We start from the raw sequence: 21,399 nt of genomic DNA, 5'->3' as shown, positions 1-21,399 counted from the left end.
GCATCATATAGAACTATCTAAACACTCAAATTGGTTTACTCATGAACTAACATGAAAAGATAAACCCTGTTTATTAAAGAGAAAATACGAAGACTGGTGGAAGCAGTCATACAAAGTGCAACACCGTGGGCATGTTCTAACAAACGATACTCACCTTTATCATTCACTGAACACTCGGAGCATCACAATAAAGCACGCCCAAACGATACAGGTCTGATTTATGTGGAACTGACTCGGTCACTCGTGTAGAAGAATAGCCTTTTATACAACATTTATCTTCTTAAATTAAACACACACTCACACACAAATTTGTGTTTCAAAAATAGACAACCTACTGACAACAACAAATACAGAGACTTAAGTTAGGTAATGAGATGAAGGTGACCTGAGGTCTCAGAGTGAATAAACTGATAGTTTACAGAAAACAATGGGTAATAATGGAAGCTAGTCATGGTTCACTGATCTGACTGACTCAGAGAAAGAGACTGTCCACTCTCATCCAACAGCTCCATGTTGACCGCGCTGCAGGAATTAGAGGTCACTGAACTGACAACATCCTTTTTCTCCCTGCAGTCCAACTTAGGGCCTTTTCTGCATTAACCACGGCAGTTAATCAATCCTATTTTAGTTACTTGTTCATTCTAACTATGTTGGACTGCATTCAAAAGGACCAACTTTTTTTCTCACTTTAACTCCTCTTTTGTTCTCAGCAAAGAGTCTTATAATAATTGTTGTGAATTCACCTTAAAGAACTGAAACACGTTCAAGTTAAAATATCTAAAGGATCCCTTTGAAATAAATTGTGAGACAAACAAGAAATGCAGAACCTATAATTTTATTACTTGATTGTGTCCATACTTAAATTTACCAAGAGGTTTAACACTTCTTTTAGTTGTTATCCTGCAATAATAAAACAAAAGTAATAGTAGTTTTAGTTACCTTACCTAGTTTACATTTTACCTCTGAAATTTGAACACATGACAAATTACTCAAATACAAAATGGTCCTATTCTTCCCTGAATAAATAAGGCTAAACTTTATCTAAATGGGGCTTTTCATTAGATGTTTAGGATTGATATACCAACGTACTTGTTCTTGAGACAATATTAGTAATTTTTAGAGAACAAAACTTGAATATATTTACATGCTGCACACTCTAAATGAAAGAAACAAAAGTTGGGCTGATCTCCAGGAGAACAAAGATACAGTGATTCTGGAGAAAGGCAGGACAATTTAGACCTCAGTGACAAGGCAGGACTTGACAGGATTCAGACTCGCAACACAAACACGAAGTTTTAAGGATTTTATTATGGACAGACTGGGAGCAGGACCAGAGGCTTTGAACAGCGCACTCACGTGACCGTCTTGGATCGGGACCAGGACTGGTAAGTCCTCCTTAGCTTGGTGGCTAGGTGCAGACAGGCTTGTCTGAAAGGGGCTGAGGCGAGAGGGAAAGTCCAGGTCCAAGCAGAAGGTCGTTACCGGTGGGTCAGAGATCAGAAGCCAAATCCAAAAGGGGAGAATCCAAAAGGCGAGGTCCAGATAGGCGAAGCGAGGTCAGCAACCAGAGATCAGAGTCCGAAGCAGTATCAAAAAAGGGGCAGGCGAGAGACGTGGGTCGTGGAACAGGCAAGGGTCGAGATCAGGCATGAACATGGAACGAATGCTGGACATTTACTGGCTGTGAGGCTTTCAATAATCTGGCAGTGGGTATCTGGGAACTGTGAGTATTTATGCAGGCTTGAACAGGTGAAACAGATGATACTAATGGCGTAGGCATGGAAACAGAGGCGTGGCTTGAAACTGGGAGTGGGAAGTTATGTGGCTGTGGCATGACTAGAGGCAAGAGGCGTGGCAGGAACAGATGGAGCTGTGACACTCAGTCTAAAATGGGATCAGAAGTTACAGGGCTTAAACAAGAAATGAAAACAAAAATGATGAAAAGAGTTTTTTAAATATATTTTTAAATGAATCAGTCAGTCTGATGTCAGAATAAATACAGGTTCACTTGTTTATGACTAGAAGACAGAATTGACAGAAGTTCTTTTTCTGAGTGCACGATGAAGACTGTTGGTTACTCAGACTGCTTGGTTCAGATCATTTGGGCAAAAAGTCTTCTCGTATGACGTTGATCGGTCCTGGTTTTATTATCTCCCTTATTCCACTGCTGTTCTCTCATTTCCAATAATAAAAAAAGGATCACATTTTGTTCTCAACCTGCCGACAGACTGAAAATCAGCCTGAAGTTACTTATGGAAAGTTGCTCAGTAACATTTAAGCTCGGTGACGAAGCAATGAGGTTGGTGCTCAGTGGAGAAATCTCAACCGACCCATCTGTCTGTTGGGGGGAGTTAGTGTTAGAATTAGGGTTAGGGGTGGGTTTAGGGGTTGGGTTAGGGTTAGAATTAGGGTTGGGGGGGGGGTTAGGGTTTGGAGCTTTGGGTCAGTTTCCTTGTTTCTTGGCTCTTTCGTCTGCAGATCCAAACTCCCCTCCACTGCACCAGATGCTTTCTGTTAATTAACAAGCTGACACAGCGCATATAGGAGTCGAGGTTCTCATGTTGTGAAAGCCTGCCGTCTCACTGGGTCTAACGACATCCAAGGTGTTGGACCTCAGAGATTAGTGCGCAGGACATGCCTCTGTGGGTTCGCTGTCTATAGCCGTGAGGTCGGAGCAATTTACTTTGGCCAATTAGTAGCGTAACAGAAAGACACACATTTAGAGCTTCCGTCCGGTTCAGTCTGTGACCTGTCGTTCCTTACCGCAGTAACAAGAGTGTGGATCAGGACTGCCCACTGGTGAGCAAACATGGCTGCACAGACAAGGAGCTGAGCCATTTCTGTTGAGGGTTAAAGCAATTCAGATTAAAAAAGAATTACTTCTAAGAAAACAGCTCACAGTCTAAGAGACAAAGTTTTTTTCAGATACCAATAAAAAACTACAGTGATCTACTTCAAATCCCTATTTACCATCAGCCTTCCAAACCCAGCATCACTCAGCCTGGGAGATAGGTTGTTGACTGATTTTGATTTTGGAATAATTGATCATTTGGGCATAGGAGCCTTTTTCCTCTGTATGGACGTTTTGTTATTTAGATTTGTTTACAATCCAAAGTTAATTATATAAAAAATGCAAATGTCAAACAGTTGTATACAGCAAATAAATCAATATTTTATGCAAACATCACCTAATTAGGGTTTGCAAATGAGATTTATTGCTTCTCCTCATAGAATTCTCCACAGTATGGCATGTATGGAATATTGATCTGCAGTCTTTGCTGCAGTTTAAATCTTTTATGCACAGACAAGGAACTGAGTTCACCACTCCTAAGAGTTCTCTGCAAATCTGAACCCAAATTATTGTTTAACTAGATGTCATTTCTATTGCCTGTCTCCTAGAAAGACAGGAAAGGCTGTGTCTGTATGTGTGTGTGTGTTTGTGTGTTTGTGTTTTGAAGTCAGACTTTTGCAGTCAGGAAAAGTTACTTTGGTCAATTTCCCAGTCCAGAACCCATCAAGGGGATACTCAGTTGGACTCACTGCAAGATTTTGATCACTTCTGGATTAGGGGAAATTCTGCGACTCATTCTGGCCGTGAATGATTGGACCCTTACAGAGCCAAGGCATCTACCCACACGCTGCAAGCGTTTGTTGACAATCAGAGGAGGAGATGCTCAAAAAAGGAAATTCATCATTTGATTTGTTGACAGTCAGAGGAGGAGATGCTCAAAGAGGAAATTCATCATTTAATTTGTATAGTTTTGTTCGATTCAGTTCAAATATTTAGCCAATAATGCCGTGGCTCCCTCATATATGAGGACAATGACTGTTTCCACTGAGTAGGGTTAAGACTCAGCATTCAGTGTCAAAGAAAAATCTGCAGTGTCACATGCACAATGGCCATTCATGCATGACAGGAGTCTGTAATTAAGCAGAAGAGTAAAGCTGCTGGTTCTATATGATACGCCTAGGTTTTATGTTTAAATGGACAAACACGTGCAGCGTTTCTTTAAATGCACAAGTCAGTGCACCTGTTTCTGCCAGCAGAGATTCAGAGGCCACCACTCATCCATTGTCTAAAAAGCCTTCTGGCTGCAGGAAGAAAACACTGACACTCCAGGCTCCACACATGTTTGGCAACTCCACACAGGGTATTTCGTTGCACCTTCTCTCATTGTTTCTTTCTATTCTTGTTTTAACATTTTAGCATTTTTGGTAAATTTTGTTTTATATCACGCTGCGCAGCTGCCTCATTTTCTTTCTTTTTTTTTTGGCCACCAATAGCCTTTTAATTTTGTAGCACGCTACAAGGTAAGGAAAGTTGTGACTCCACGCCGCTGATTAAACCACCATCTCGGTACCACCAGTTCAGGTTTTTCTTAATGAAAACAAGAATTAAAGGAAGGTGCCTGGTGTGCTCCTTTTGGAAATTCTATTAAGTGGTCACAGATAATTTGTCAAGGACATCAATCTGAGTTAACTTCACTGTGGATGAGTACAATAACAATTAGTGGTTTTCCCAAGAAACTACTGAGGCATGTCCCATTTCTCAGACTTTTACTCCAAACTGATTTGAAATGTTAATATTGAACTGTGGTGTTTCATCATCCTTTAAAGCAATGTTTTTTTAATTAACCACTTATCTATTTGACATAGCTCTTTGAACCTTTGAACTCCTAATGTAGCCAGAGGCACGTTTTGATCTGAACCATGCCTTTATGCATCTTTAGAAATAATAATAATAATAATAAATAAAAAAATCACAGGTGGTTTGACTCCTAGTTTAGAAAAAAATTATTTTGTTTCCTCAAGTGTCATTTAAAAGTATCCTGAGTCTTTCAGCAGTTAGGCCGTTTTCATCAAGTCTGCAATCTGACTTGAAATTAATGAGGCCTATCAAACTGAAAAATGACATTTATGTTTGTTTCACAGAAATTGTTACTGTGGCATTTAGCATTTAATAAGAGCTGATGGAGCCATTTTTTAATAAAGTTCCCTCGCAGGAGGTACCAAAGCTCACTCCAGGTCCTCTCTCCTTAAGTGGCAGGTACAAAGCCTTCATGTGTCAGTGATGAAGACATGAAGACTTCTTGGCAGCCCGTTGGAGCTGCAGTTTGGACTATTCTTTGGAGATTGGAAACTGAAAGAAAAGATTAGTTTGATCAATAGATGTTTGCTCATTTGACCAACATTTCAAAGCAGGAATACAGCACAGAAGGCCCTAGATTGGCAAACGCAAACCCAATGACACCAGGACTGCCTGAGGTGTACACCGAGATTTTAACTGATTAATAATTCAAATAAAAGGTGGAAACATCACATATAAAAGCACTGCTGTCATGTGTTAGTTGTAATCCTTATCCATATGATTTCAGCAAACAAAATAGGTAGATTGACTGACACCTCTGGCCACCGCGGTGCAACAAAAGGTAAAAGTCTCACATTCTGAGGTAACCAAGCTGTCATTACAGGCTGCTAATCGAGGTTGGATTACCTGAGAAGCAGCTGTTCGCTCACGCACTCCCTTTGAGGGAGCGCAGCATTTGCATGAGTTAACCAGATGTGTGAGGCTTGGTTTGTGCCAATTCTGTGTCGACTAATTCTGAGCTGCATAAGAACTTGGCACAAAGTCAAGTTTTTGTGTCTGCTAAAGTTTGCGCTCCATAAGTGACAGCATGAATTTTGATCAACAGTACATATTTTGTTTATTGGACTAGATTTGAAATTTTACAACATCTATATGCAGAAAAGTTTTAGGCAAACAATATTATTTGCTTTCAGTATTATGCTTGTCAAAAGCCCCACTTATCACTGTATCGCAAATGGCACATTGTCCTAATCAGCAGGTAAAAACAAGCTCCTTGTTGCCAGACCCACTGTGCAAATCATACATTTTTAACCTCAGAGTTTTTTTTGTAACACTGCTTTTTAGTGATCGTCTGCCAAAAGCAAGATCACAAAGCACAGAGCTGTTGTGGAATTTCTGCTTCATTCTATGCCAGCTGCATGTACTTTATTTACTTATTTATATGTTTGTATTTTGTGCAGAATGGGGTTTTGGATGGATTTGTTAAAAAAATGTGCTAATGTCTGCTGGAAAAGATGAGATTCTAAAGGTATCTCAGTGCATCTTCCTGCATCAGAACAGTGTAAATGTCAGATTCCAAAGTTACTAGTCCTGGATGGTCCATTTAAGCTTTGTTTCATTAGGCTGTTGGGTTCATTTTATTCAAAAAGTCCTTTGTGAATGTAGATCTGTAATAAAGAATATGACAAAGATTCCCAAAGTAATACCTTGTTCATTTGTTATGAGGCTACTAATATATGACTATTATTGATACTAAGAAATATTCTTTATGCACTGAAATTACTCCAATGTATTGATGTTTTGCACTAAAAAAGGAAGGAGAATTTAAATTTCTAACCATATTTCCTTTATTTTTAAAAGTTAAAGCAAATCTTACTTTTTGAAACGGAATAATGTTGACACAACAAACCATGAAACCTCTTGTATTTGTAGTTTCAGTAATAGAAGAAAATTATAACAATTAGTAAAAATAACTTAATCTGTTTATTGTTTTGTTTTTGAATTTTTAAAAAATCTGTGTAGAACTATATTTGTCTGGCACAGCCAATTAAAACTTCAAAAAAATATTTCAAACCTAGTAAAATAAAAACAACTCAAACTATATCTCATTAATCACTAATCATTCATTCATCATTCATCACTTTTTTGGATTATATCCCTGCCAATTTTTCAAAGCCTATTAATATCAAATTGCTTGCAATTCTCAGGTTCCAATTTTGAAACTGTAAAAAGTTGATGCACAAAAAACAGTTAAAACCCATACACACTGCATTTGTTTCATGCAGTAATTCTACTTTGTTTTTTTAAAATCCTTCTAGAGTAAATATATTCTCACTTTCAGGATAGAAAAAAAATCTTCATGCTTGTTTTCCAAACAAACAAATAAACAAGCATCAACTAGAGGAAGAATCAAAACGGTGTTGGGGTTTATGTGACGGTGACGGTTTGTCAAATAGATTTCATAAGCGGTCCTTTTTTCCTAAATCAACTGCTCCTCGCAGTTTCGACACAGGTCCGGATGAGATCAGAGAGGGAAATAAGGATGAAAGGGATTGCAGGATCAGAGGAATGAGTGGAGGTGCTTCATGTGGACTTTAACGGATCTAAGGATGGCCATAAAAAAAGAAAGAGAAAAAGAAAACACCCAAGGAAGCAAGGCTGGAGGAGAAGCTGATTTTTATGCATTTAACTGTGGTGAAAGGTGAAAACAAGTAAGGAAACAAATAAAGAAAAGAAAATAAAGGGTGTGATTTTGTCTTCTGTGTCACCATGTTGTTCCTGTGATGAATAGATGAACATGTCAATGATAGAAATAAATCTACTCATAAATTAGTTTATGTTAAAAATATTTCCTCAAAACAGCTTTTTATCAACATCTCCCCATGTAAGAGCTAAAGGGGAATGTGTTCTTTTTGTTTGTGTGTGTGCATTTAGGATGGTGCAGATGTTTGGGTTTCCTCTCACATCAGGTAATTGTTAAGGGGGGGTGTGATCTCACATTTATCACCTGGAAGTTTACTTGGCAGAAAACAGAGGGAGAGGGGTTTAAATATCATCAGCTGATCATTGCCCTTATTAGCACTACGGTATCTGTTTATAGCTGCAGAAAATGACTGCACATGATAAAAAATATATATACTTCAGTTGTAAGTGGATTTTTGTAAACTAATCTCTGTGAAGACTCGATTTGCCTGATAGTAGTCACACATTGGGACACAAGGAGACCCATACCTCTAGCGCTCACTGTTCGTTTCCAGCTGTAGGGCTGCTTGAGAGCCTAAACAGGAACGCAGATGCAGGTTTTAGCTCCCGGACCACAAAGGCGCCTAAAAGATTGTTCACTACCTCGTTAAATAAAGCCCGAGTGAAAGTTTTAGAACTGCGGAGGGCATCTCGCCTTGTTCTCGTATCAGCCACCAGAACCAGTTGTCCTAACATCCCTTATCCCGAAAAGATTTCCTCCAGAGATCCTCCTTGTGCCAAAGGCAGGAAAAATGAGTGCTGCGCTGAGAATAAAACTGAGACTAACTTTGAACTCCAGAGCAAAAACAGGATTTAAAACAAAAGAACAGGAGTCAGAAGTGGTTGAAAAGCTATTCCATTTTTTGACACAAGATTGACATTAAAAACAAACAAAAAAATAAAATGGAAAAAAAACAGCAACAGTATCAACAAAAAAAAAACAACATGCATTTTTGAGAACATCAGATTTAAATGGTAAAACAAACAAAACATAACTCAGTTTGAAACATGGATACATAATCATCCTTTCAGTGACCTCTGCACTCGGTGACATTTTATTCTATTACATCATCTCATAAATACAATCTTCTCTCTCCATATTGCCTATCTACGTGAGTCTCATACATCTAACTGTACATCATCATACAGCAGCATATTGCATATTTTAAATAAAAGTGGGGGAGAGTCAAAAGTCATTTAGTACTCCAGCCATTGTGGAGAAGGGAGAGATTACAATTGATTTAGCTAAATGAGGGCAATGAAGACAAAGCAGTTAAACACTGAGGTACTGTCTCATCTCGAAACAACAATAGAAACATCCTGCAGTTTTGACATCTTAGCGTAGTCTGTGTGATGGATTTTAATGTATCATATATTGTGTTCTGTATGAGTGCATAAGTCCACCTGAGGTCTATGTGGTTGGAATTTTAAAGATTGTGACAAAACTGGATTACATGTCAAGTAATCACCATTTGTTAAAACAACAAGTGTTCAAAGTTATACACAGCATTAGTTTGAAACCCATTGCTTTCCACACTGGTTTTGTAATAACGTGCTACACTCAAGCAGACCTGGGCCAAATAATTGTTTGCCTTTAGTTTAGAGAATTCAGGGCAAACTGACTTAACTAAAACCATCTTCTAATCTGGGACAGATCTTGGGAAGCTCTGTTTTTTTGGGGGGGTAGTGTTGCCAACAGTGCCTAAAAATATGAAATTGTTCTAAACATTTTGTTCCAAATGTCTAAAATTCAGTGTAGCTCTATTTATAGATGATGAATATTACAGCAGAGACCACTAATTTGCAAAACTTCTTAAACAGAAGAAACTCTTTTGTGTTCCCTTGTGTTTTTCATATTATTGCAAAGAATCCTTCAGTGAATGGTTAGTCATGAGTTGTGTGAGCCACAACCAATGAGAAGAAGCAATGCCCAAAAATCGAACAGAAAAAACAACTAAACAAACAAAATGACTTGCAGCAAAGGCATGTGTTTTTGTCAAGAAGGCATCTTTCAACTGTGATGTTTATTTTATTTTAATTAATTTTTTTTTTTTTTTGAGGTAACTATCAAATACTTTGCAGCGAAAGAAGTTAAACAACACAGAAATCTAGTTTAGTTAAAGATGATGTAGTCCGTTACCATTTATTAATATGTAATGACTTCTTGATACTTTAGTGTCTTCTTCTGCATCATTTTTTACTTATGTAAAATATCAGATATGAGGGAAAATTATTCCTCGATGGAGTGGCATAGAATGTATTAACAAAAAAAAAAAGTTATTTTATTTATTTTGTCTTCAAATATGGGTTTAATTTATTTTTTGCTGAAAGGTTAATGTCATTGGCATTATAAATAACATGTATAAGGCATCTCATAACAAAGTAATATTTGGTGTTCCTTATTTCAGTTTATGAAAGTTGGGGACCTGAACCCACAAAGTAACACGAGCACACAATCCTCTTCTACTTTCAGAAGTGTTGGTGGTGCAGTTTGGTGACACTCAAACAGGAGACAGCCTGCTTACAGGCTAACATCCTGGCGAGCTAGCAACCTTGCAATTAGTCCTGTCACAGAGCACATTAAAAAAAGCACTGCAGCAGAGACAGCAGCAGTGAACTAAAGAGCTGTTTAAAGTCAGACCCTAGACAAAGATAGGCAAACTGTTTAAACTAGAAGTGATAAACGTTTTTTACACAGTCGTGTTGCAAAGCATCTCCTATCAGATGGTAAAAACTGACCTCCTATTATGTAATAAACTGTGCAGATATTGTGAAAATGTATTTACTGCCCTTAAATTATTTATTTATTTTTATTAAAATCAGTTAAATACATCATTTCCATTTTTTTTTTTGGTTATGTGTCCAACAAAAAAAATGTATTCAGTTATGTGATGCGACTCTCTCTCCAGTATTTGCATTAGAAAAGTCATGTTGATGAATAAAAGTGCCTTACAGACATTTTCAATCAATATAATAGTCAATAAATTATTTATTGCTAATAATATTTGGCCCAGGTCTGCACTTTAGCCCTTCATATGTGGAAAGTAAAAACAGCCGTCTCTAAAAGTGGCCGATGCTTCCACTAACTACTTACTTATTCCTCAGCAGCAGTCACATATTCTTTGTTTTATCAGAGTCCATTTGTTAGTTTTCAGTCTTTTCGGGCTCCTGGCCTGTCTGTACCGCCCCCTTTTCTTGTTCTAACAAATGAGGACAGATGCGTCTACGAAAGACAAACAAAAACAATAAAAAAAATACATCTTCTTTAGTTTTTTTTTTATACCTAACAAATCTGCTAGTGGTTGAAAAAAAAGGGGGTTGCTACTTGTTACCAATGGATATTAAAAAAATAATTAATGGAAAAGAAAAAAAAAATACCTGTACAAAGTTCATTTTATCTTCAAAAAGTAGCTTCAGAGTTTGCCATCAGTCATGTTCCGACTGTATTTGTTTTTGCACGAAGGCTGTGGGCACATGAGGTCAGACAAGCCCTGTTTCATCGAATATTACATCAGTGATGTCTACCAATCACTGAACTTTTTTAGGCTTGTATCTCTTTCAAGTCCACGACTGTTCTGTTATGATTGTTCAGGTATAAAGTCTAGAACTGACATCTTTCAAGGCTGAATCTTGGTTGTGCTAAAAAGGCTTAATCCCCTTGTAATTACTGCTAAGACCTGTCATCGAGTTACCACTTATCACATGTCCCGTGCAAAGAGGGTGTAAAAACTCAGGAGCAACTGCTATTTTTTTTTGTTTTCTTTGAGAAATGACTAATCCCAAGCAGCTAAATCCGAGGAGAAAAGAGAGAGAACAGACAAGAATTTAAGAATTGTATCACAGGACATGTGTGAAGAAATTTTCCCTGTTCTGTTCAAGGTCCAGAAATGCAAACGGTTTAACAGTTCAACTACAGAAGAGCAACAGGTGTTTCATCTTTTTTTCCTGGAGCTTAAGTTTGTGGACTGGCTGCTTTTTTTCATGCCAAAGCTTATGTTACTGTCTTCTTGTGCACCTCTTGCCCTTCCTGCTGTCCATGGGTTGGACAAGAAGCCATGTGCATCTATGCTGTAGAAGTGACGACCGTCTTTACTCCAGGCAGAGACATTCGACTGATCCAGAGAGCCGGTGCTGTTACATTTCTTCATCGGTGTGGGTGCCAGGGAGTCTGGCGTGAACAGTGATGTCAGGGAGAGGCTGTTCAGTGTTTCTGACAAGTGTTTGTTGTTGAGGGTCTGGTGGCAGCTGTCTCTGCCCGTCCCCGTGCCCACCTCTTCATTCGAAGTGTTCATGAAGTCCTGTTGGAGGCAGCCAGGGTTGGTGCTCTCACCTCCGCTGCTGCTCTGGCTCCTCTGCTGCCTGCGAGTAGCTTGGAGCGTCGCAGCAGAACTCCGTCTCTTGAGCAAAGACGGACCCTGGTCTGTCGTGGGTGCTCCTTGCGGGTGCGGCGGAAGGCTGGGGGTAGGAACGAGGAGAGGCATGGGGAGACCCAGATGCTGGGGTGGCAGGACGCCAGAGCTGATCCCTTCTTCCACAGTGGTCTGCAGGCTGCCATCTGAACTGCCGGTGGCCAGAGATGAGTCACTGTGGGATGTGTGCTGAACAATAAGACAAAATATTAAAATTTAGTCATGGAAATTCATTTAATACATGAAAAGTCACAGGAACTAAACTTGGACCGATAGCTCCTGTGTTTGTCTGTGTCTCAGAACAGGGGATTGAACTGACAGGAAGATTTGACACAATCTGCTGGCTTGTGTACATTGTATTGTAATAAGAATGAATTGACTCTAATTGGATTTAAATCTGGATCTGAATTGGATTTATGATTTGGACTTGTTTTGACTTTTGTACAGTTCCCTAAAATGACTTGCTGTGAAATAGCGCTAATTAAATACACTGAATTAAAATGAATTCCTCATAAAGACTTCGTAAAACAACTAAACAAACAAACAAACAGACTTACTGATACTGCACATTCTAAACATTTGCATTTCATGGTATGCAGCAGTCGAACTAATAAAACTGTAAAACACTAATTTGATTTAATTTATTACATGCAGCGTTTGCAATGACTTCAAAACATTCTATTCACTATCCTAAGAATAGACAACTATGGATTAAAAACTTCAGTGAGTGAGAATTCAGTAACAGTTCCTTCAAAAACCAAGTTATTATCAAGTTTAAAGTGATAGTTCAGATCTTTTGAAAGGGGGTTTCTGTGAAAAGATTATTACCAATTTACTTGTTGTAGATAGCTCTTTGAACAGCTTCAGACTGAGGAAATAGAGTTTAGTTTTGACTGGATTGATGAACTAATGGTTAGTCCAAGCCGGACCAAGATCAAAGTGAATCTCTACTGTTTTGAAAAAACTTTGATCTCAAAAAATCATAGCAGTTTATGCAATAGTCTTTTCTTAAAGACAATGTAAAATTGCCATTGTCAATTTTACATTTCACCATTATTCCAACAGAAATATGATAATATGAGTCATATGTTTAAGTCATTCCATCTGCTGTGCTATGGCTTTTACCATCATAGTTGCTGTGAGGAGCAAAAGTGGCCAAAGTCTCAATGAATAAAAGATGTCAGTTTCACAGTTTAACAAAACCATTAATATTGCATATTTTTATGCAAAAAGAGCTTTATGTGGCTCAAAACAAGAATAAGAGGACTAAGATAGAGAGATAACAGAGAAGAGATGCATGGAGAAACAAACCACCTGGGAGAGAAATATACAAGAAAAGAAAAAGAGGAAAAAGCAACAGGAGAGACTGTAAGGAGCCTGAGCCAAGAACAACAATGTGCACAGCGTCAGTATCAGGCTCCGGGCTGGCTAGGCTAATTAGCTGAGTGCCGCAGAGCATTACTGTAGCAGCTGAGGATCACAGAGGCACTCAGGCACGAGCTAAACAAACCAGCAGGTACTGGAAAAAGAAACACGCGTTTCCATGGTTACAAAAAAAAAAAGAAAGAAAGAACAAGAACTAAAAAAAGCTTCTTTTGTAGTCCTCTTTGTTTTATGCAGAAGACAGCAAAGGGGAGGTGTTAGTTTTAGTATGGATATTCAAGCTAAATATGAACAAATAACTTTTTTAAAGTTTCAAATTTAAGAATTTAACAGATTATGATAAGTAACAGTTATCATTAGGTTAGGAACATTTTAATGAGTGAATCACAAATCCCACAAGAGGCTGTTGTTTCACATCTAATCCCATCACATGTTGATTTCTTGCAAAATCATGGACACTTCTGGTAAAGATATGTTGCACTGCAGTTATTGCAGCTGTAATAAAATCAGTTTTTATTCCAGTTTTTAATGGTTTTGTACGGTGTAGCCATGAAAAACAGGATGTTGTGATGTCAGACCTCCACAAGTCCTGATTTGGTCCCATATTTATGACTTTGGTTCATAGAATCTCCACTCCAGACTCAGATATCAAGACACAGATAGATCCATTTATCTGATCATAGTACCTGGGAGCTCAGGGGCCTGCTATTTGCTCCGGGTGAGCGGAGCGAGGCCCAGGAGGCCGGGGAGGCCAACCTGGATGAACCCCTGTCTCTTGGTCTCCCCCCGCCCCTGTGACTTTCTGAATGAGCTGCAGCAGCAGGATGAAAAAAGTCAGCTGGTAGATGAAACATGGGTGAAGGGACATCGGCCGCACTGATTCTTCTTCCGTCAGCATCTGGAACAAAAAGGTTATTATTAGTTGTGTTTTCATTGGTGACATTCATGTGTTTGTTTATTCTAGTGTGTTTAAAGTCTGAACTAAGCAAAATTACATGGAAACATAAAATTACAGCTGCATAAAATAAAGCCAATCTCATTTCTGACACTGCACTGTTATAAACAGGCCTGTTACAATGCATGAGCCTCAGACAAGCCTACGATGTTATCTATATTTGATAACTTTGGATGTCACCTTACTGTTCCACCTTTAATACAGAAATGCATCTTCCCTCAATGCCAGGATTTGCAGAACTTTGTGATCCTATCTCATTCTTCACAAAAACTGAATAATACTTCTGTGAAGATCGAATATGAAATGTGGAACCACAGAGTTGGAAAGTTCCACATCGCAGCTCAAAGTAACTGATTTTTATTTATTTATTTTTTGTCAAACTGACAGATCATGTTAATAATTTCACACAACAGTTGGTATGACGCTTACGAACTTGAGTTACGCAAAAGGAAATAAAGTTAAAGTTTTACACTGACAGCATTTTATAACAGCTTGCCGAGTAGCAGTGGAATCAAGCTGCAGCGATTTTTCACGTTTAACATCATTTAGTTGTTATTTGTGAGGGTTTGATCAAAGTACATCAACAGCATTGATAGGAATAAAAAGGTAACCTTTTCCTTTATCTGAGGACTTCATCGCTGTGAGATGAGGCAATGACCCATCTCTCCCAAAACTCTCTAACTTCTTACAAAGCAGCACTTTTCTCATTACAGATCCTTTACAATAAAACAAGCTAGCAAGCTATGTAGCCGATCCTTTTAAGTCTTCCTTGTTAAAAAAAATCAGTGTATCAAAGTAGTATTTTTTTGTTCAATAGGGTATCATATTTTTACAAAATCGGATATAAATGCTAAAAAAAAAAATTCATTCCTTTGGGAGCTGAAGTCATTTAAGATAAATAAAATAAAGCAGATGAGTAAGTTTGACACTGCTGTTGTTCACTCAATAAAATTCCTCTTAACAGCTAATTATATGCAAAATAATTCACTCTTGCATTGTGTATTTGTCTTTTAATATGACTGCAGCACTTCAGGACTAATTCAAACTGAAAATGATACGAACAGTTTGTGTTACTAAACACAAAACAGTCAACTGCCATAAAAATATGATTAAAAGCTCATTTATACATGACAGTGACATGTCTACTTCCTGTCAGAACAATAAAAAGTGAAGCCAGCCTGAGTGCCTGTGACAGTACTGTAGAGGAACAACAAAATCTGCTTAGATGCTTAAAATAATAACAATCTGGTTTCTAAAAGGCAAAACAGCTCACTGATACATTTACTAGAAATGCATTATTGTGTCATTTATCCATTCTGTTTTTCGGGACAAAAATGTAACTGCTGTAAAAAATGTAAAGAACATAAAACTGTACATTGCTGGTGTGACAAAAAGAACAGAAGAAATATAAAAAGAATGTTTCTTGTGATGCATATAGTTTACCTTGTCCAAGGAGGTATGTTTTTTGGTAACATTTGTTTGTGCGCAAGAATACTCAAAATATAATGAACAGATTTTGATGAAATTTTCAGGAAATGTTGAGGTTGTCACAACAAACAAATGATTATATTTTGGTGGTGAACAGGGTCACGATCAGGCTCCTACAAGTTTTTTTTAAAGATCCTTTGGCCTAGGCTTTGTCGCCAGATGTCGTCAGTCCAAATATGTTATCACAGTGATAATGGGTCTTGGTGGAGGTTTGCGTTCTCCAAGTGCTTCTAGTTACTCTTGTTGTGAATATGAAAAACAAATGCTGTATCTGTTAACTTTATAAATACATGATCTAGAAACACTTAAATAAAAAAACAGCAATCTCATCTCATGGAGCAAATTGTCCACACAGTTTACCAGACAACAGTGGAGCATAATTAGAGTAAAAAGTTAGAAATCTACAGTCTGTCGCCTGCAGCTTTTGAACACCAGCACAGCGTGGCGGTTCCATTTTTTTATATTTCCTGAAAGATTTAAAACCAGTGTGCAAAACAAAAATTTATAACAGAAAATTATGGGACTCGTGTTTAACTAGTTGAGATTTATTGGAAAAAGAGCTCCATTTGAATTTGTAGCTTAAAAGCATTACAATAAAATCCTTTACACCCTAAATCTTACAATAAATGCATACCTAGCAGAAGAAAACATTGATGAAACACCTCATATTTCTTTCAAATTCTTTACTAACAGCCTGAGCTTTATCTTTCTAAGTATCTGACTTTAAAAGATACCCCGAGAAGAAGGAAAGCCAGGTTTGGCTTAAAGTTGTATCATATTATGTTGTTATCTTTCCAAACTGGATATCGTAATCTGTCTTGAATACACTGGGCACAAACACTGTGCCAAGATACAATTACAAGCAGCAGGATTTGGTAAATCATTATTGTAATATTTTGTATAGTGGCCCTGGGAAGCTAAATGTAACAAAACAGAACAAAGGAGACACTAGTTGAAAGCTGTAGTGTTGACACCAGCTTGTTAGTGGCTGTGTTCCACATTTTCATGCTGCAGATGTGAAATGGAGTTCTGTGGCTGATTATTTTCTCAATATAACATTTTTTTTTTGTGTTAGGTTTAGGAGAACACCATGGTTATGATGAGGAGTTAGGGTCGGAGTACTAATTGGTGTTCACTTTCTGTTTTCAAGGCCTACTGACATCAGTTTTTGGTCGTGAAACCACGAGGTCCCACATATTGGTGTACCTGTATAATCCACTTTTACAACTTTCTCTTTTTATTTGAACTCGGTCCAAACTGATAAAGAAGAACCTGCTTATTTTGCTACACTGTTTTTTTATTTATTTATAAACTAAATAAAAGGATATTTCTCTAGAAAGATGACATTATACTTGTTTTTTTTCATCCCAGAGGTTTAATATATTAATATTCAGTTGCACAGTGTTAAGGGCAATTGTATAAAGTATTTAGCGTAGTTCAGATGGTTTGAAGGATGTGGAGGATTTGTGGAAAAGGTATGAACAATTAGTACCTTATCTGTTGTAGCATTTTGAACAGCCATATTTGAAGAAACAGTTTAATTTCTAACTCGACTGACAAGTTAACCGCTACTCTGAGTGAGAGCAAGAACAGAGCGGATTGCTGCCGTCTTAAATCTACTCCAATCTCAAAACTTTTATAGCGGTTCATATGAACACTACTTTAACCTTCACATAAAAATCACTTTCATATTACACAATTATTCCAACTGAAATATTATGATAGACCTAAATAAAAAGACCTTCAAAAAATGTGATTAAATGTGATTTCCACAAACTGCTAAAAGGTTTTTGAGACTGAAGTGGCTTTAAGGTGGCAGCAGTCTTGGACCTGCTCAGACCGGCTGTTAGCTTCTCAGTCCGGTTAGAGTTAAACTGTATTTCTCCAAGCTGAGGTTGCTCAAAGCTAAACGCAACAGGTAATATGTTATTATTTTAAACCCTTTCCACAGAACCCCACATTAAGTGATTCAAACTGTTGCTTTAAGCTGTAGGTTGTTTGAAATGACAGTAACTATTTGCTGTGTTGTCAGAGCAGGAGTATGTTTCTGTGGTTTCTCAGCATGAATACTTGATGATTTTGGGACACCATGTTGTCCAATAATTGGATCACAGATCAATTTCCAGTGGCTCACAGTGGCATTAAAATAATGTGACGTATAATTGCATTTATTCCAGTACCTTTGTCATTTGCAGAGGAAGGATTTAGCTCCTCGAACAACTCCTGAACACCACCGTCACTTCCTGAGCTGCAGAGAGGAAGCCCCATATAATCTCCCTGGGTGGGCAACTCCTCCGAACTGTGGGAATCGCTGCTGCCTCTCTGAAAGCAAGATAGAAAAATTAGGAGGGGAAATTGAATTCAGAAAGTGGGTGATCAAGAAGGAGAGCGAGAACAGATGCAGAGAGACTTATGACCAGGTGGACTGTGGCTCAGTGGAGCGAGAGAGATATCAAACTGAAGCCTTTCATTTTGTCTTGTCATAATGGAAATCAGTTTGTTTCCACTTTCACAAAGCTACCTCATCATGTCACTTCCTCTATTCATCTGTGCAAGTCTGATTTCAAACTGAACGTGGTAACAAGAATGTTGCCTTGAAAGAGTCAAACTGCCCGTCTCTTGCTGTCGGCTGTAAACTGAATCGAACGAACAGCTTCACAATATCGCAGTGATGGAAGAGGCCGGGTGGATGCATATTACAGGACTCACTGAAAGACTGAAATATGAAATGCACAGTTTGTTTTGTGTACAAACTCATCCACTCATGCACATTCACCCTTTAAATGCATGGCTGCTTCAGATGGTCACTTTCTGGTATAAATACACATAAACTGCATGCTGGATTTTTCTATTTTCTTTTTTGGACATGTGGCCACTGTGTAGGACCCATGAGAGTGACACAAGTAAGCTTAAGTGTGAAAACTCTGAGTTTAGTGTGAGTCAGTAGACAAACCTGAGTGTCTCTGACAAGCAGCTGGTAGCTGCAGTGTTCATCCAGGCTGAGGTCATCCGGCAGAGCCGGAGACGATGATTTGTCTGACAGCTGCTCTGACATCAGGGACGCCTGCTCCACCTCTGCCAGTCGGATCTGTATAACAGACACACAGCAGTGAAATCACGCTGGAGTAGAAAACCAACATTCCTCAACAGAATGTGAGGAGGTGAGAAAAAAACAAAGCAAAACATGGTTTCAGTGTGGGTGAGGGAAATTATGTAGGACATCTTAGCAAGTACCTAACTTTTACAACACAAATATGCTGAAGATTGACTTTTCAGTTTGTATTAGAGAAACAAAGAATTGCACATCAACGACAAAACACAAAAAAACTTTGAATGTGTTATTACTGTTAGCAGACACATTTAAAAAAAACTATTAAACTGACAATAAACAAACTACATGACTTTTAATTCAATATTGTCAAAATTGTGTAAAATTGCTGTTAAATTACTAGAAATTTAACAAAATCATTCATGGCATCATAAAATATGATGATATTTCAGTTTTTTGTTTCCTGGTGTGTTGTAAACTATTTTATCATAAGTACAAAGATTTCTCTTTAGTTCCTTGTGTTGTATGTGACTGATGAGTCAATTGTATCATTTTATAAAAGATTTTTAAATAAAATATTTAAAAAATAAAGGCCTATCATTCCTTAACGGAGCGCATGTTAAAAAGATGTAGACATACATCCAGTGATTATAGTCTGAAAGTTTCATTAGAATCTGTTCAGTTGTTTAAGAGATGTTTTGCTAACATGACAAAAAAAACCCACACACATTATTGCTTGTATTTTGCCTCTGGTGCAGGCAATAAATGGAGCAAGCTGTCTAAATATAACACAACCTGAAAGCATAGCACTCTTGACCACAGCCAGTATATTTATATGTAAAATTCAGTATGTAATAGCATTTTTATTACATTTTCTATAGTTTCTACAACATATAAAGTGTTTTAACAAAAAAAGTTACTGTATAAAAAAGTGTTTTTTTTTTTTCTTTAACATGAAGAACTTTGAAGAGATAAAAAAGTACTGAAGGTGCTGCCTTAGAATTACTGGCTATATTTCATCACAATTCATTTGCAAATGCTTCATTTTATTGCTGCAGGGGGAAGTTCATATAAAATGTGTGCACACCTATGGAGTAAGGTCACACCTCTGAAATGCAAGCTAATTTGTAAAATACACTGACAGCAGGCTTCTGTGATTCATACAATGAGACCCATGCACAAACACACACTTCACCTCACCACTACAGACATAAATATGCAGTCAGCAAGAAGATCAGGGGCAAGATGGATGTGTTCACACCGGTGTGCAACGTGATAAAACTCACAAACTCTCAAGATGCACAAATGTGCATCAAGCAAAGTGTGGCTAGACCTTTAAGGGGAGACATGGCATGACTACGTTGTACAGAGAAAATGGCAAAATAATTCTACATGCACCACCAGCTATAATCTGCTGTGGATGTAAAGATTTCTGCCATCAAAGCAAATTATGTTTACATTTCCAAAGTATCAAATTTTCTTTTGAAAGGACTGAAATAAGATGAAAAATGGATTAAAACAACACAATCTAAAGTGCATAAATTAGGAATCCCCTAGGGATATAAAAATTGATTTAGTCAGCAAGGTCTCAGCATATTTCACACATTACTGTCAGAATAAAAAAAATATGTTCAGAGACTAAAATGTTTACTTTTATGAAAGTAAAGCACAGCTATTCTAGGTCTGAAAACACAATTATACAATATATATACACAATATATAAACTGAGACAAACTATTACTTTTAAAATATGCTATTTCACTCATTAAATAGTGAATAACATGTTGATAATAGTTTTATTAAAACAGACCAAAGCTTTGAAACATGTAAAAAGACAAGAAAAACAAAAAGAAACAAAATAAAACTATCATTTAGATTCTTGTGTAAAATGAAATTCCTCAGGATGTTGATTAACTGGCGTTAAAATAAAAGAATAACAACATTTTGGAACTGAGGCTTTTACAGTCAGTGTGGGGAAATGGATTCACAGTGATGTTTGACCTTGTCTTGATAGAGAGCATGGCCACATGTCTGGGAATGGGACACATTTATAGGGTTGACATCCTCGCATGCTATTGATGGTAAACATTGTTTATTTTAGGCTCACAAAAAAAAAAAAAGATTCATATGTACTCAGATGAAATTGCACACAGAAGCACACATACACAATCCATGGCTAATATGATTGTATAACCTTATTCACTTATGGGATAAAAACACACTGTTGACATTTTATTAGTAAAGAAATGACCTTTGAACACTTTGCCCTTCAGCATTTGTGTCAAGATATTAAAATTACACAAACACGCATACACAAGCTCTTCCAACACACTCACTTAAAAAAAAAAATCATTCTTCACCAGACAATAGCATTAATCTTTATTGTAACATAATTATCAATCAATCTACAACCCCCTGCAGTGTTGTCCTTGCACAGTTGGTGTAAATCTTTTCTTTTGCCTGGTTAAAAAACCATTGTAAATATTACTAATAATAATAACAAATACACTGAGGTTCATTGTTAGGTTGTAAAAGCCCCGAGCACTTGAGATGGAATGACTCACAAGAGTTACAACCAAACAATCACACTTGGCTTTTCTGTAAGAGTGGAGAGCAGAGCCATTTGTATCCCTTCTAATGAACTTAGGAGAAAATATTTTAAATGTATTTCATATTAATTTCATTGTTTGTTTTCTAAATACAAGGTACAATAAACTTGTAATATTATTATTATTATTATTATTTTTTATCCACCGCTATGAAAAGAGGGTGAACATGTAATTGC

At 37.4% G+C, this 21,399-nt stretch overlaps 1 protein-coding gene across 1 annotated transcript in view; it reads right to left on the bottom strand.

Annotated features, from left to right (window-relative positions):
• Positions 1-8,653: 8,653 nt before the first annotated feature.
• Positions 8,654-21,399, bottom strand: part of LOC108231691 (voltage-dependent T-type calcium channel subunit alpha-1I) — a 101,733-nt gene continuing 88,987 nt past the window's right edge. Inside the window, exons 33-36 of the mRNA XM_017408936.3 lie at positions 18,519-18,653; positions 17,746-17,887; positions 13,809-14,020; positions 8,654-11,928 (exon numbers count right to left, since the gene is read on the bottom strand). Of these exons, the coding sequence (XP_017264425.2) occupies positions 11,263-11,928; positions 13,809-14,020; positions 17,746-17,887; positions 18,519-18,653 (1,155 nt within the window). The 3' untranslated portion in view covers positions 8,654-11,262. The remainder of the gene's footprint in view (positions 11,929-13,808; positions 14,021-17,745; positions 17,888-18,518; positions 18,654-21,399) is intronic.

The sequence above is a fragment of the Kryptolebias marmoratus genome, linkage group LG3 (genome assembly GCF_001649575.2).
Source record: "Kryptolebias marmoratus isolate JLee-2015 linkage group LG3, ASM164957v2, whole genome shotgun sequence".
NCBI lineage: Eukaryota > Metazoa > Chordata > Actinopteri > Cyprinodontiformes > Rivulidae > Kryptolebias > Kryptolebias marmoratus.
Note: the sequence above shows the minus strand (reverse complement) of the source record. Positions and strands in the feature narration are given on the sequence as shown.